Genomic DNA, 14,434 nt, shown 5'->3' with positions numbered 1-14,434 from the left:
GCATTGTCTTCCTCTGTGGCTTGGTAAGGCTGCTCCCCCCGTCAAGGGGAGGTGGTCAAAGAGCAGACCAACCAGTTCATGTCAGAGACAGTCCCTATTTCCATTACTGTTAAACCCACTTGGACACTGAACTGCCACGGGCTACATCTGTGCAGGGGTTCTAGGTTATCTCCATGAATGGTCCTTGGTTGGAGTATCAATCTCAAAAAAGACCACTGTGCCCAGAGTTTTTGATTCTGTTGTTCTCCTTGTGGAGCTCCTGTCCTCTCCAGGTCTTACTATATCCCTCTTCTTTCATAAGATTCCCTGCTCTCTGCCCAAAGTTTGGGTATAAGTCTCAGCATCTGTTTTGATACCCTGTAGGATAGATCCTTTCAGAGGTCCGCTGTGGCAGGCTCCTGTCCTGTTCCCTGTTTTCTCCCTATTCTCAAGTCGATTGTCTTTGCCTTTCTGAATGGGATTGAGCTTTTTAGCTAGAGTTCTCTTTCTTGATTAGTTTCTTCAGGTGTACATATTTTAGTATGTTTATCCTATATTATATATCTAATATCCACTTATGAATGAGTATATAGCCTGTGTGTCTTTCTGCTTCTGAGATACCTCACTAAATATGATCTTTTCCAGTTCCCACCATTTGCCTGCAAATTTCATGATTTCCTAGTATTTTTATTGCTGAGTAATATTCCATTGTGTAGACGTACAATAATTTCTGTATCCATTTCTCAGTTGTGGGGCATCTGGGTTGTTTCCAGATTCTGGCTGTTACAAATAAAGCTGCTACAAACAAGGTTGAACAAATGTCCTGTTGTATACTTGAGCATCTTTTGGATATATGCCTATGAATGGTATAGCTTGATCTTGAGGAAGTGCTATTCCTAATTGTCTGAGAAAGCGCCAGATTGATTTTTTTTAAAAGAAAAAATATATAGAAGACTCATTATACCAAAACTCTTTTTTTAATTTTAAGAAATGCATATTTACTTATAAGAACTCAACCCACACAAGAGAATAATTAATTGCAGTTTTTTTAAGCAAATATATTAAAGAAAGATCTCTCTGGGAAATATTACCAGCACACTCTTGTACTGTTTTATTTTTCTTATCTGCACTAAAATGCTCAGCTAATTCTCAACAGCTTGATCCACAATGCATCAATGGAGAAGTCACTTGTTTTCTCTGAATTCTTCTTCTCCTTCCTTACTTTGTATTCTTAGACACTATATGTGTAGATCCGTCTACTTATTGACAAGAGACTTCAGACCGCTAGTCTATCACTTCAAATTGCGTGTACTAGAAATTTCCTTCATTCCTGGAATTCAGCTCTGAAAGCTTTATAACTCCTCTTATTCCCCATATACCTCCACTTTACCAATTTGCTGTCCATATGGCTTTCTTCCAGTTTAAAATACCTGTGTATGTATGTGGCTTGTGCACCAGAGAAGCTTTATAGCTCTTACTGAACAATACCTTCCCAGAGATCAAGCATAAGAAGCTTCATTGAGCTACACAGCAATGAGTCTTCCTGGTGACTTTACCTTAAGGACTTTATTTACAAACCTATTCTCTGGATATTGAATATCATCAGTTACATTTTGCTGCCTGCCTATCTGCTAACAAAATATAACTGTAGATAATGAGAAGATGTCCTTTTAACTCTTTGCAATTTTCTGTGTATAGGTTTTGCTCTATTATTACTATTATAGTAAATTTTAGCTATGGTACATGTTTCTTTAGAGTATGTGACTGTAAATGTATGAACAGTATAAGAACAGGCATAAGCACACTACATAACTGAAAAGCTGGAAAACTGGTCCAGTATCAATCACAATTTCCCATGAGCTGGATCATTAAGAAGATTCTCTATAGTGGTTTCAAATAGTAAAAGGCAAAAAGCCATGGGAAAATATGAATGGATTCCTAATGGATGATTTAAATTTGTCTTTCACAGTTTCTTGCTCAAAACAGAGTCACATTTTCTTGATTAAAAGGATCTTTTATATATAGCATGGTGTATTTTGGTTGAAGTAAAGCAGTTATACAGATGAACTGTCACTTTAGTAATGTGCAGTGAGAGATACTGTGACTGTATCCATCTGGTAAGAGAGACAGGATCTTGATGTCATCACTGTTGCCTGGTTACTGGACTTTTCTCTCAGAGCAATCTTCATTAGTTGAGTGTAGGTGTGTTTTTTTTTTTTCTGATAATTTAAAACACAGGAGCTTAGAGGTACTCAAATGTAAGTCATGCTTGATAAGACTATTGATTTGAAAGTGATTAACTATTTACATATTGTCTATCCACCTGAAAAAGAATTCCCAAACCAAGCAGTAGTTATTTAATTAGACATTTTCATCTTTATAACATTCTAGGATAGAAAGGACGTCATGTTTTTAAAAGTATAATTACAGGAACTACTTCTGAGATGTGCAATTATTTCTTAAAATCACTGTGCTATTATTATATAAGTGATAACGTATTGGAAAGAGACAGATATTAGGAAAGTGATCAATAACGTCACTGGCTTGGGCTTTGAAATACCGTGTATTCTAATTCTCCTGCCTCTGGAAAAGGTCCATTCTAACCAAGCCTACAATGATTAATATTATGTCACATTCGTAAAAATCTTCACAAGAACAATGGTTTCTGAATATTTTCTTGAGAAATATTTGTGTGGAATTTGTTTTCTCCTGTGTTTTAACCCAATGGAATCAGCCCAGGTACTCTTCACTGTCAATCTTATTTGCGAGAACAGCAGGTGTCAGTACTCCTTGGAAAAGCAAGGTGCATAGTAAAAGGTGATGCTGAGTCCTAATAGCACAGTGTTTAAACCTGTGTTTAAATCTGTTCAGCCATTGACGCTTCAGTGACATACAAGTAGCTGATCTTTCCATCAGCTGTTTTCAGTCATGCTTCCCAGAAAGCTTTTAATGAAATGAAATGTGTACAGAAAACATAATAATCCTCAGTTTATTTTCAAAATGCAATAAATATTACTTCCCTTTTCTTGTCTTGCTATGAGTAACTATTCCTAGCTGTAAGGGTCACCTTTACTCTTAGGTCCTGTAGCTGTTCCAGATTCAAGAACACAGAATGTAAGATCTCTGGTAGTACACAGAGTATGTCTTATTTATACCTCCTTTCCTTTCCTGAATAACTGTCTATGTGTAAAATGGCTGCCTTAACACTCTGGCCTCTAGATACTTCAAAATCATGAAAATTTAGAATGTAAAGCAACATTTAGCCATACAGAATTTAATTCCATAAAGTCGTTTGATTTGAACCAGAGTTCCCATTGTTCTCTGCAGCCGGGGATGCTTTCTTCCTGGTCTTTATCTCACGTCTTCATTAATTCAACATTATTTGTCTAATTGAGACAAATAATTGGATTCTTTAGTGAATCAACTACTGTATGCCAAGAGGACCAGCTTTACAGCTCCATTGTATGCTCTGCATCTGATACAAATATTAGATTGCATTGATTTAAGTATTTTAAACCATAATTCTACCATCTCTTGAACACAGAGATTAAATTGATTTTCTTTCACCAGTGTACAGCTCACTGTTTCTGCTTTCTATTTGCTACCACCATTCAAGTTATTTATAGCTCACTGTATAGATTCAGAAGTGGAGAGAATGATTTCTTTACAAATTGCCCTCTGTGCCCACCATGATGCTATGATTAATATGACTCAGTAGTAGCCAGCCTGCTGAATTGATTTATCCCAAGAACTTCAGCTTTGCACATGGACTACCAAGTTCTCAATCCAGTTTTCCTAATACAGTGTCTCCTGTAGGGGCATAATAGTAGTTTTCCGGATACAGCAGGGACTGTGAGTCACACAACTGGACTTGTCCTCTTGCTACCTTGCCCATTCTCTTAACTGTCACTTACATTTATTGCTGATGATTTTATGAAATAAATCAGTTCAGCCAAGATTTCCTCTTGATCTTTTTAATCTCTGCAGTTACTATGACCTTTGATCATAACTTAAGCTGGTTTCATCTTGCACCTCTGCTCACCTTCGCTATATTATCATCATATGCCTGGTTTATTGCTGAGTATTGGGATTGTTAATTTAGTGCTTTAGTTTGCAAATGAGTATATTATTTTATAAAGTAATTTAGTAACAATTGCCTCTACTGATCTCTGTGGATCCTACTGTCCCTGGACAAATGTCCAGATTTCTAATCTTGGCATGGATAGTCCTTTGTAATGTTCCTCTTCCACTTGCCCTTTAATCTTCTCTTTTAATCCACATTTTCTCTCTGGATTTTGCTTTTCTAAACAACTGAAATTCCAAATAGGCTCATTAGTAACCTTCATACAAGCTGCCATTTCTATTTGGTATTTTATTCTACCATAACATTCCTTTACTCCAAAAAAGAATTTATTTTGATGAGGAGACTATGTACAACAAACATTCATTGAATGGCAGAACTTTGAGTATTATTGCACAAATAAAAAGTCTGTAATGGAAATATAAATTACATACAGTATTTCTCATTTTGAAGTCTCCAATATATTTTTTTCTCTGTAGTTCATTTTTGGACTACAATTTAAGATTGCCTATTTATTTTTCAAAGCTCTGATCTTAATAGTAGAAACTGAAGCCTAAAACATGTCAGAAGTAGCTGGGCACAGTGGCACACACCTGTAATGCAAGCATTCCTGGAGGCAGAAGCGGGTGAATATCTGTGAGTCCAAGGCCATCTTGCTCTACGAAGTGAGTCCAGGACAGCAAGGATAAACAGAGACACTGTCTCAAAAATTAAAAAAAAAAATCTGTGAATTCTTTCTTAAGGTTCAGAACATCTGGTCCTTGTCATATCTTAGTCTTAATATGTTTAGTTTCTTAAACCTTAGACCAGTGGGTTTCAACCTTCCCAATGCTGTGATCCTTTAATACAGTCCTCATGTTGTGGTGAACTCCATCCATAAAAATTATTTCTTTTGCTAGCTCATAACTGTAATTTTTGAAACTGTTGTGTATCAGACTGTTAATATCTGTGTTTTCTGATGTCCTTAGGTGACCCATTTGTAAGGGTTGTATGATCTTTCCCTCCCAAAATGGGTCACAATCCACAAGTTGAGAATCATTGCCTTAGATTGTGACTCAGGACCTGATTTTTAGTGATCAAAATTGATGTTATTGATGCCAGATGAGCCACTATTGATAATACATGAGTTGTAAAATGTAGCCCTGGTAGAAAAAGATAATCTGTGAATCTTCCCCACCACAAAAATGATATAGGTTTTATGGCAAAGCTCAAAGTGGAAGGCATGTATTCAGAATACTTAGGTCACTAAGTTTTACTGCTCCTTTATGGCTTTGAAAATGATTGTCTTCAGCTAATCCTTTGTGTGTGTGTTCTGAGTTGCACAACATAAAGCATAGATGCTCCACTCTCTTCACTCTTATCCACTCATCCTGACCCTCTATTGATATGAACGATCCCATTGACTTCACATGTTTAGGTTACACATAGTTTTCTCTCTCTCTCTCTCACACACACACACACACACACTTCCCTTCAGAATTTATGGTTACAAGTATTAGCTATGATTATCCTGGCAAAAATTTTAAGGGCAACAAATTTAGTACTCTCTTAATCTATGGAGGCTGATAATGTAAGCCTATGGACTTGGTGGATAGCACAGTATACATATAGCTTTCTGTGTTTGTAGCTGTGCTGGATACATGAACAGCAGCCTGAGAACTCTGATAAAACATTGAGAAATTTAGAGTAAGATGCAGGATTTCCAGATAACAAGCTAAAAATACCAAATAAAAAATGTATATTGAAAAACAATAACTTTAAATGAATCTGTAAGTACCTTTTCTAGTGCTCATTTATTTTTTTTTAATCTGTGATGTGAAATCATCAAAGTTATGTATTGTACATTTTCCATTTTCTGAGACATCATTAATACCAGGGGCCTATTTTTTTCCTTTAGAAGAATTTTATGATGTGAATTATTCTAAATATATCTTTCAGTTTTAAAACCACAAATGCACCAAGTACTGCTGTTTTCCCTTTTTATTAATCTTTTTAGAATTTATTATTGTCATATAAGAATATCTGTAAGTTTTGTTAAACATTAAGAGGGCTCTGATTTCTTGTTCCTTATCTAATCACTGACCATAAAGCTAAGCATCTTAAATACTAAAATGAACCTAGAGTTTAATCTATTACCAATGAAGCAAAATTATGAGACAAACTATTGTGGGGCTACTGCAATAGTACTAAAGGAACATAACTCAATGCTGAAGCACTAAATGAGAAGCCTTACTTTTCTCCCCAGAGACCGGATCCCCCATTACAGCATCCTGTATTGGATTAGGTAACTCCAAAACACCTCCACCTGGGCAGGCAGGAAAATGTGTCCCAGGATATAATGGTAAGTCACAACACTGGCAGTTTAAAATGCTCACTGTTAATGAATTTGTTACTTTCTTGTAGTTAGTATATAAAAAGTATTTGCTTTTAAAAATGTCATTTATTAGAAATGAATGCCTCAGGTTTTTCTCTTATGGATGATAATGCTATCGTCTTGCCATGGCTTAATTTTTGAAGAAATAAAACAATCAAAAAATCTCTTTAATTACCTCCCCCTGAGGGGGGAACAGCATTACCAGGCCACAGAAGAAGACAATGCAGCCACTCCTCATGAGACCTAATTGACTAGGATCAGAAGGAAGGAAAAGAAGTCCTCCCCTATCAGTGGACTTGGGAAGGGGCACCCAGGCAGAGGGTGGAGGAAGGGAGGGATTGGGACGGGAGGAGGAAGGGAACCAGGGGGGGATACAAAGTGAATAAAGTGTAATTAATAAAGAAAAAAAAACAATATGGGTTTAACTCTGAAAGGCAAAGAGGATGGACATCAGAAGAAGAAGAAAACAGGAAACAAGTTAGGAGCCTTCCACGAGGGCCTCTGAAAGGCTCTGCCCTCCAGACTATCAAAGCAGATGTTGAGACTCATGACCAAACTTTGGGCAGAATGCAGGGAATGTTATGAAAGAAGGGGGAAATAATAGTAAAAGCTGGAAAGGACAGAAGGTCCACAAGGAGAGCAACAGAACCAAAAAATTTTAGCACAGGGGTGTTTCCTGAGACTCATACTCCAACCAAGTACCATGCATGGAGAAAACCTAGAACCCCTGCACAGATGTAGCCCATGGCAGCTCAGTGTCCAAGTGGGTTCTATGATGATAGGAATAGGGACTGTCTCTGACATGAACTGATTGGCCTGCTCTTTGATCACCTCCCCCTAATGCAGCCACTCCTGATGAGACCTAACAGACTTAGATCAGAAGGAAGAAAAAGAAACCCTCCCCTACCAGTGAACTTGGGGAGGGAAGTGTGTGGAGAAGGGGGATGAAGGGAGGGATTAGGAGGGGAGGAGGGAGGGAACTAGAGGGGGGATACAAAGTAAATAAATTATAATTAAAAATAAAAAATGAAATTATTTAAATGTAAAAAAGTATATGGGTTTGAAGTACACAATACATGTATCTTTTCATTTTTTGATGATGCATCATAGTTCATCAAAAGGTGTTTTTAAATATTTAGAGATGAATAACTTAAAATGCATAGAGACTGCACATCACCCCTATAAATTTTCTAAAGCATACAAATCGCTGGGTTAATTTTGTTTCTTTCTTCATTAACAAAAATTTATAGCTTCTTCTATAATGCTTTCGAAGGATGTTGACAAAGTTCTTGAAACTTGTGGGCTAAAATCAAATTCACAGTGAAGGATTTTCAACAAGTATTTCTTTTTATGAGAGTTGTTGGATAACAATATGTCCTAAAATATTTGATTTTATATTTATTATAGTAGCCACTATAGCCAAATAATTTCTACAGGGCTTTCCTCCTTAGTTGCACAATTTTTAACTTTTCACCGTTCAATTTGTTCAAATTCCTTATTTCTAAATGGCTGTCATAATTTTATGAACTTTATTAGGCTGCTGGGTTTTGACGTTATGCAGCAAAGCAGGTTACACAGGCACCAAAGACAAAATATGGAATGAAGCCTCATCTGTTAGTGTCACAAGAATTTCAGAGACGCTAGAGAGCAAGTTAATATGGACTCATACATTCACTGTACAAGAAGGGCAAACGAGGCATAATGATTATATAATTGACATAAGTCACACAATTTTGTCTAATAGAATTATGAAGAAAAGCCATTTTTTTTTTCAGGGACAGTGTGCTTAATGCTATGCACTGGCTCACAGAGGGGGTGAGGCAGCCCATTGTGGGTGGTGCCATCCCTTGGCTGATGGCGTCACGCCTGCGTTCTATAAAAAAGCAGGCTGAGCAAGCCATTCTGAGCATGCTATTCAGCAGCACTGCTCCATGGCCTCCGCATCAGCCTCTGCCTCCAGGTTCTTGCCCTGCATGAGCTCTGTCTTCACTGCTTTTGATAATGGACGGTTATATGGAACTCTGTGTGAAAGAAATCCTTGCTTCCCCAAGTTGCTTATTGGTCATGGTGTTTCATCACATCAGTAGAAACCCTAACTAAGACATCTCCCTTATACATGTATTATCAGGGCTTACCATTTGCCATTGGGTAACACATTGATGTGCTCTTCTTGGGGGAAGACTATTTCTCCTACTCTACAGTCAGCTTGCTTAGTTCTTTATATAGTGATGAAGCCTGCGAGCTTTCCTCTCCCGCTTCAGCATGTCTATTGCTGTTGTCCTTGTTTGCTCATGTATAGACCGTCATTTTGGGCTTTTTATTGTAGCCAGATATCTGTTTTATAATTCAGTGAAGTCTGTGATTTTTCCTGCAGTGGAACATGAGTGAATATCCGGTGAATCCCTCCCAAACAGTTGTCACCCTCACTCTTTGATCAGAGAACTCGCTTTGTGTTGAAACACTGCTAGGGGCTGCCAATCCTGGGCGATGTTAAACACATTTCCCCTTAGTGTATCTGTTCCATTTTTATACCCAGTTATATGAAAGAGTTAAACTTTGATGTCATGGGACTTTAATACAGAAATTCCTTATTGTCTGAAAACCACCAGGTTCCAGAGGACAGATTAAACTACTGAGGAACCAGAGATTTTGTGACAGATATACTTTTGGTTTGTTTTATGGCTATACAGAACTTTGAAAATATATCATGCACAGAATTATAGTAAAAAATAGAAAGCTACTTTGAGGAACAACAGAAAGAATCCAGGTGGTATTTTATTTAATTTTATACCCATTGAGTACCTCCCATAAACTTGACATTTTATAAACAGTTTACTCTATATACCCCTAAAGTTAGAAGACACGGCTTCTATTTTATAAATAGAAAGCCAGAGGGGGAAAAAAACTACATGTCCTGGAGCATGTAGTCATTGGGATGTGTCCTGGTATTTGATGACAGTGATGAATTTTGACTAGTCTTCAGCCATGATGAACTCACAATCAGTGAAACCCAGATATTTATAACTTTACTAATTATCATTACAGTATTTTCCAGCAGTGCCCTCCCAGAATAAAAATAAAGGAGTGATTAATCTTTGGTTAGTGTCTTTCCATAGTTGCTTAGGAATGACCCAAGTGAGTAGAACAACGTAAAGACTCTACGGAATCTAGATGACTGTAATTAATTTTTATGTGTGATATACTGTAATGTGGACCCCAGATTTTCTATCAGTCACTTTCCATAGAAAATCAAGACATCACAGAAAATATAGGAACAATGTATTTGGAAACATTAAATAACCCAGTTTATATCTCACAAATGGATATGCTTACACTGTTTTCTTTGTATGTATATTTGGCTGTGCTTTTTTTAAATTAAATTTTTATTTTTATATTAATTACAGTTTATTTACTTTGTATCTCAGCTGTAGCCCCCTCCCTCATTCCCTCCCAATCCCACCCTCTCACACTCATCTCCTCCCTGCTTCTCTCTAAGTCAAACCACATCCTTTAGTTTATGAAAAGATAAACATGGGTTAATATTCTTACTTCCCTATATGTGTACAAATGTATATGACCATAAAAAGAGACTATGGGGATGTTCAAAATAAGTCTTTATTTTAAGGAGGTTCTTAAGTTTATGATCTTGCTACATGGCAAATGCATGTACCTTTTATACTTTTATAAACTGTGTTTTGGGTACTTATAGATCTTCTTGGTCTCACAGGAATACAAATATTATTTTGAGCTAGACACCTAAATATGAAATTAAGAAAATATGAGAAAATTATTGAGGTTTGAGGATTAGTGTTTGTGTTCACAATTATGTTCATATTTCTCTTTACAGTTATGATTTTGGATGACAACATGCAAAAACTGAAGGCTCGAAGCTTAGGAAATATTGTGGTAAAGTAAGCAAAAATTTAATATGATTACTTAAAAGAAAAAAATGGTATATTCCAAAGCAAATTGATTGATTGCATATATATTACAAGTGATGAGATGTGCTTTGTTTGAGAATTATTCCAGCTCAATTATAATTTAAAATTCAATCTCCATAAAATAAAACACATTCAGATAAAAATTAAAAATTTCACATCTTGTTCTTTTAAAATAACTCCTTTCTCATTAAATCGTGTATAAATAATAAAAGTACCTTGTATTATGTACTATATATGCATGTATATTTATATCTAAACAGTAAAACCAAACCAATGGTCAACCCTGGAAACATACATAAAAGTAACATTATCCAGAGCAGATCATATTTAGGGATATAGATATATATATGCATATACATACATGTATAAATGTACATATGCATATATGCATGCATTATTAATTGGTGAAAAAAGAGGATGTGAATTTGAAAGAGAGGAAGGAAGGTTATATGGAAGTTAAATAATAACCCACCATACTGTCATTTATTACTTTAGTATTTACTTGAACCTATAAAGAAAATGTTACTGTAAAACAGTTCAGTGTCTTATAGTGACAAGTAGCTTATAAATGTCATGTTTTATTCTACTAAATAAATGTCCAGTATTTTATCTGTATCATTAAGTTTGTGAAAATACACTCTTTGATGCTACAAATTACTTAAGGATATATATTTTTTAAACATGGTGCACCATTAAACAGTTTGTGATTCAAAATAACTGTCCAGTTTTGACAAACACTTTATATTGTTGATTCAGTAAAGTATTTTATGGGCTACAGTTTTCTCTTAATCCTGTCTAAAAAGCAATTTTATTTTTTGCTCTGCCCTTTGAGTTTTTTTTATTATGAAACTCTGATGGGTTTTTTTCACTTTTATGAACATACGTATTGTAGGTCTGTTTGGTTTTATCTTTTTCTTTCTTAGATGATATTTATTCTATTGAATATTTAACTGAATGCAAAGTTTTTGAATCAAGCAGTAGTATAGTATTAAATTCCTAACACCAGCAAATACCACAATTCTTTGAAACATTTTTCATCATTGCTCCTTTAACTTGTACAGATGCTGAAATTTGAACAAAAATGTTTCAATTTACATTAATTATAAAATACTGTAGAGTTATGCTAGTAGAATCTAAAATGGAGTTGATTAAGTGGGTTGCCACATAATATGTGACATTTAAATACTCAATAAGGGTTTCTTCATTTTTCTGATTAGCATCATTTTCATGTCTTTATTGATATGTCTGAAGTAACAGGCTTCAATATAATCAGTTTTTATGAGTAAGGAATTTTATATCTAAAACAAAATTTGTCTTAAATTTTATTTCTTCTCAATGATTCTATTACCTGCATTTTCAAATTGTATAAGTTTCCTTCCTTTAATAATATATATTAAATTCTTAAATTTACTTGAAATACAGTTATGTAGAAATATTTCTCATTTATAATTATTCTATGTCCCATAAAATATCGAACAGTTATACAACAGTTTAAAAAAATAAATCTTGTTCTTTTAAAATAAGTCCTTTTTCAATAGACTAGATAAGAGTACATTTATTCTCATGGTCTTATCAGTAACTATGTAAGAACTGTGTTACCTTTCTAAGTGTAGCAATCTAAAAAGATGAAAAATTTTGTTATTGAATGTTGTGCGTGTATTGATATTTCTTTAAATAATATTAAAAGTTAATAACAAAACTCAGATGTAGCCCATGGCAGCTCAATATACAAATGGATTCCTTAGTAAGGGGAATAGGGACTGTCTCTGACATGAACTCAGTGGCTGCCTCTTTGACCGCCTCCCCCTGATGGAGGAGCAGCCTTGCCAGGCCACAGAGGAGGACATTGCAGCCAGTGCTGATGAGACCTGATAAGCTAGGGTCAGATGGAAGGTGAGGAGGACTGCCCCTATCTGTGGACTTGGAGAGAGGCATAGAAGGAGATGAAGGAGGGAGGGAAGGATAGGGAGGGGCAGAGGAAGGGGCTACAGCTGGGATACAAAGTGAACAAACTGTAGTTAATATAAAAAATAAAAATTTAATTTAAAAAACCTACCATATGACCCAGGTATTTCACTCCTGAGAACATACCCATAGAACTCTATATCCTAGAGATAATCTCATGCTCATGTTTCTCGATATTCTATTCACTATGGCAAAAAACTATAGTCAACCCAGATGTCCATCAACAATAAATGGATAATGAAAGTTATACATATATTCACACACATGAGTACTGTAAACTACTAAAAAAAAAAAACCAACCATACTTTTTAAATCAGACTCCATATCTCCATAGACTTGGTTATACTATGACATGTTGAGGGAAAATAGAGCAGTGCTTGCTAGAGAAAATATAAGGCCATTTTTGGGTGGGTGCTATTTTATGGAAGAACAAGGTTTTTTGGTAACTTAAAAAAACTCCCTAGCAGCATTCACTTTCATATAATCTAACTTTAAATGAGTTATCTCTGTTAAATATTATTTTTTTTCATGATCTCAGAGGTGAGATTTGAGACTCATGGTTTTAAAGCATTTATATGTCCACTAACTCTAATTATGGGCACCTTTGCCCTACATGAATTCAGGAGTGCTGAAATATAGAAGCATAGCTCATAAAGTATAATTTTTCCTTATGGATATTAATGTTGCTTAGGTCCTTGAAGATAACACAGCTTGTGCCTAAAGGCATTCCATGCTTAGACTGTTGTCAATGAGGAATGGTATTTCCTGTCTGCATACACAGAGATTTTAATAAAGATTCTGAGTAATGGAGAGCATCAAAAATTATAAAGATATGATGTCGATACATGATATGATTTGATTCCTCCTGCTGGCTAATGGTGAAATTCTATATTTTAAAATAAAAAAATAAATAATTATATTTGATGTGTAAGGTAGTGTAGATCAAAAACAATGAGCATAGGGATAACTGATTAACAAAATAACTTTGGAAGTTTGTTGGTAATAATTTATTTTTATCCATAAAAGAAAAATACCTTATTTTTAGACTCATATTTCACTAGATATGCCAAAGAACCTAAGGAGTGGAATTTTTTTGTGCATCCTAATGCATGCTTAACTTGTATGTGTAGGATGTTTTCTTAATAAGACCTTTAAGCCTTGCTTGTAAAATCAGTGATATATGGAAAGGTCAAACAGAAAAACAAAAGAAAAGTTCAAACCTTGTGGTCATCTTAGATTCTTTCACTTGCTATATACAAATTATAGCATTGTAGAAGTCATTTTTACTTCAGTTACCTAATCAGAAAGCATTCTGATGATGCTCATACTACTGTGGGCCCTAGAACTAGATAAGCAGTATTCGTGTGTCTTTACTGTTTAATGTCAATTACTTTCATATATAGAATTTGCATTTCTCTTAGAAGAGAAGACTTCCTGCACACATGGCTGCTAGAAAATTCCTTTGATTTTGACGCGTACTACATCCAGTGAATTCAGTGTTACAGTTACGGTGTGAGAGTTGCTATGAATACAAAACGCTAATGAATTTTAGAAGGTGCTCCTGTAATTGCATCCAGAATTCCTATGTGCAGAACTAAAGCTGTGAGTCAATAATTTCCAGATGAGAGAGAGCATTCCATAAGTTTTTAACTGCAATTGCTTTCCTTCAAAACACCGTGCTCGCGCTTATTAAAGTCATTGGTTTCTGACTTCCTCTCTCAGGGGCAAACATTTTTATGACCAGGTCCATTTCTGTTATTGGAAGTATGGTTTGTCCACTCCCTGCTGTCCCCCTGGCCTTGTCCCTGGTCAGTGGTAAGATAACATGAAACTGTGTGGAATTGTCCTAATGGCTTTTACTTCATGTCTGCCGATTTCTCATTCTGTAGATATTGAACTCTTGACCTTTAATGATGTTTGTTCACATCATAACAATTTCACAGCAACTATTCACTTAATGTGCTCCCATCACTTCCTTTGAGGGGTATTCTTTGAATAAAACCAAGTAGTCACAGGGTTGCAATCCTGCAGTCTTTTAAGTCTCAGATCCAGGTTTTGGAATGATCTTTTATTGGTGTTGTAATAACACTATGA

The 14,434-nt window shown here is 35.4% G+C and overlaps 1 protein-coding gene across 3 annotated transcripts in view; it reads left to right on the top strand.

Annotated features, from left to right (window-relative positions):
* Acss3 (acyl-CoA synthetase short chain family member 3) overlaps positions 1-14,434 on the top strand; it is a 231,985-nt gene that overhangs the window by 191,910 nt on the left and 25,641 nt on the right. For all 3 annotated transcript variants that reach the window (XM_060378011.1, XM_060378010.1, XM_060378009.1), the window contains 2 exons: positions 6,306-6,401; positions 10,282-10,345. In XM_060378011.1, coding sequence (XP_060233994.1) covers positions 6,306-6,401; positions 10,282-10,345 — 160 coding nt within the window. The remainder of the gene's footprint in view (positions 1-6,305; positions 6,402-10,281; positions 10,346-14,434) is intronic.

The sequence above is a fragment of the Meriones unguiculatus genome, chromosome 2 (assembly GCF_030254825.1).
Source record: "Meriones unguiculatus strain TT.TT164.6M chromosome 2, Bangor_MerUng_6.1, whole genome shotgun sequence".
NCBI classification, from domain to species: domain Eukaryota; kingdom Metazoa; phylum Chordata; class Mammalia; order Rodentia; family Muridae; genus Meriones; species Meriones unguiculatus.
Note: the sequence above shows the minus strand (reverse complement) of the source record. Positions and strands in the feature narration are given on the sequence as shown.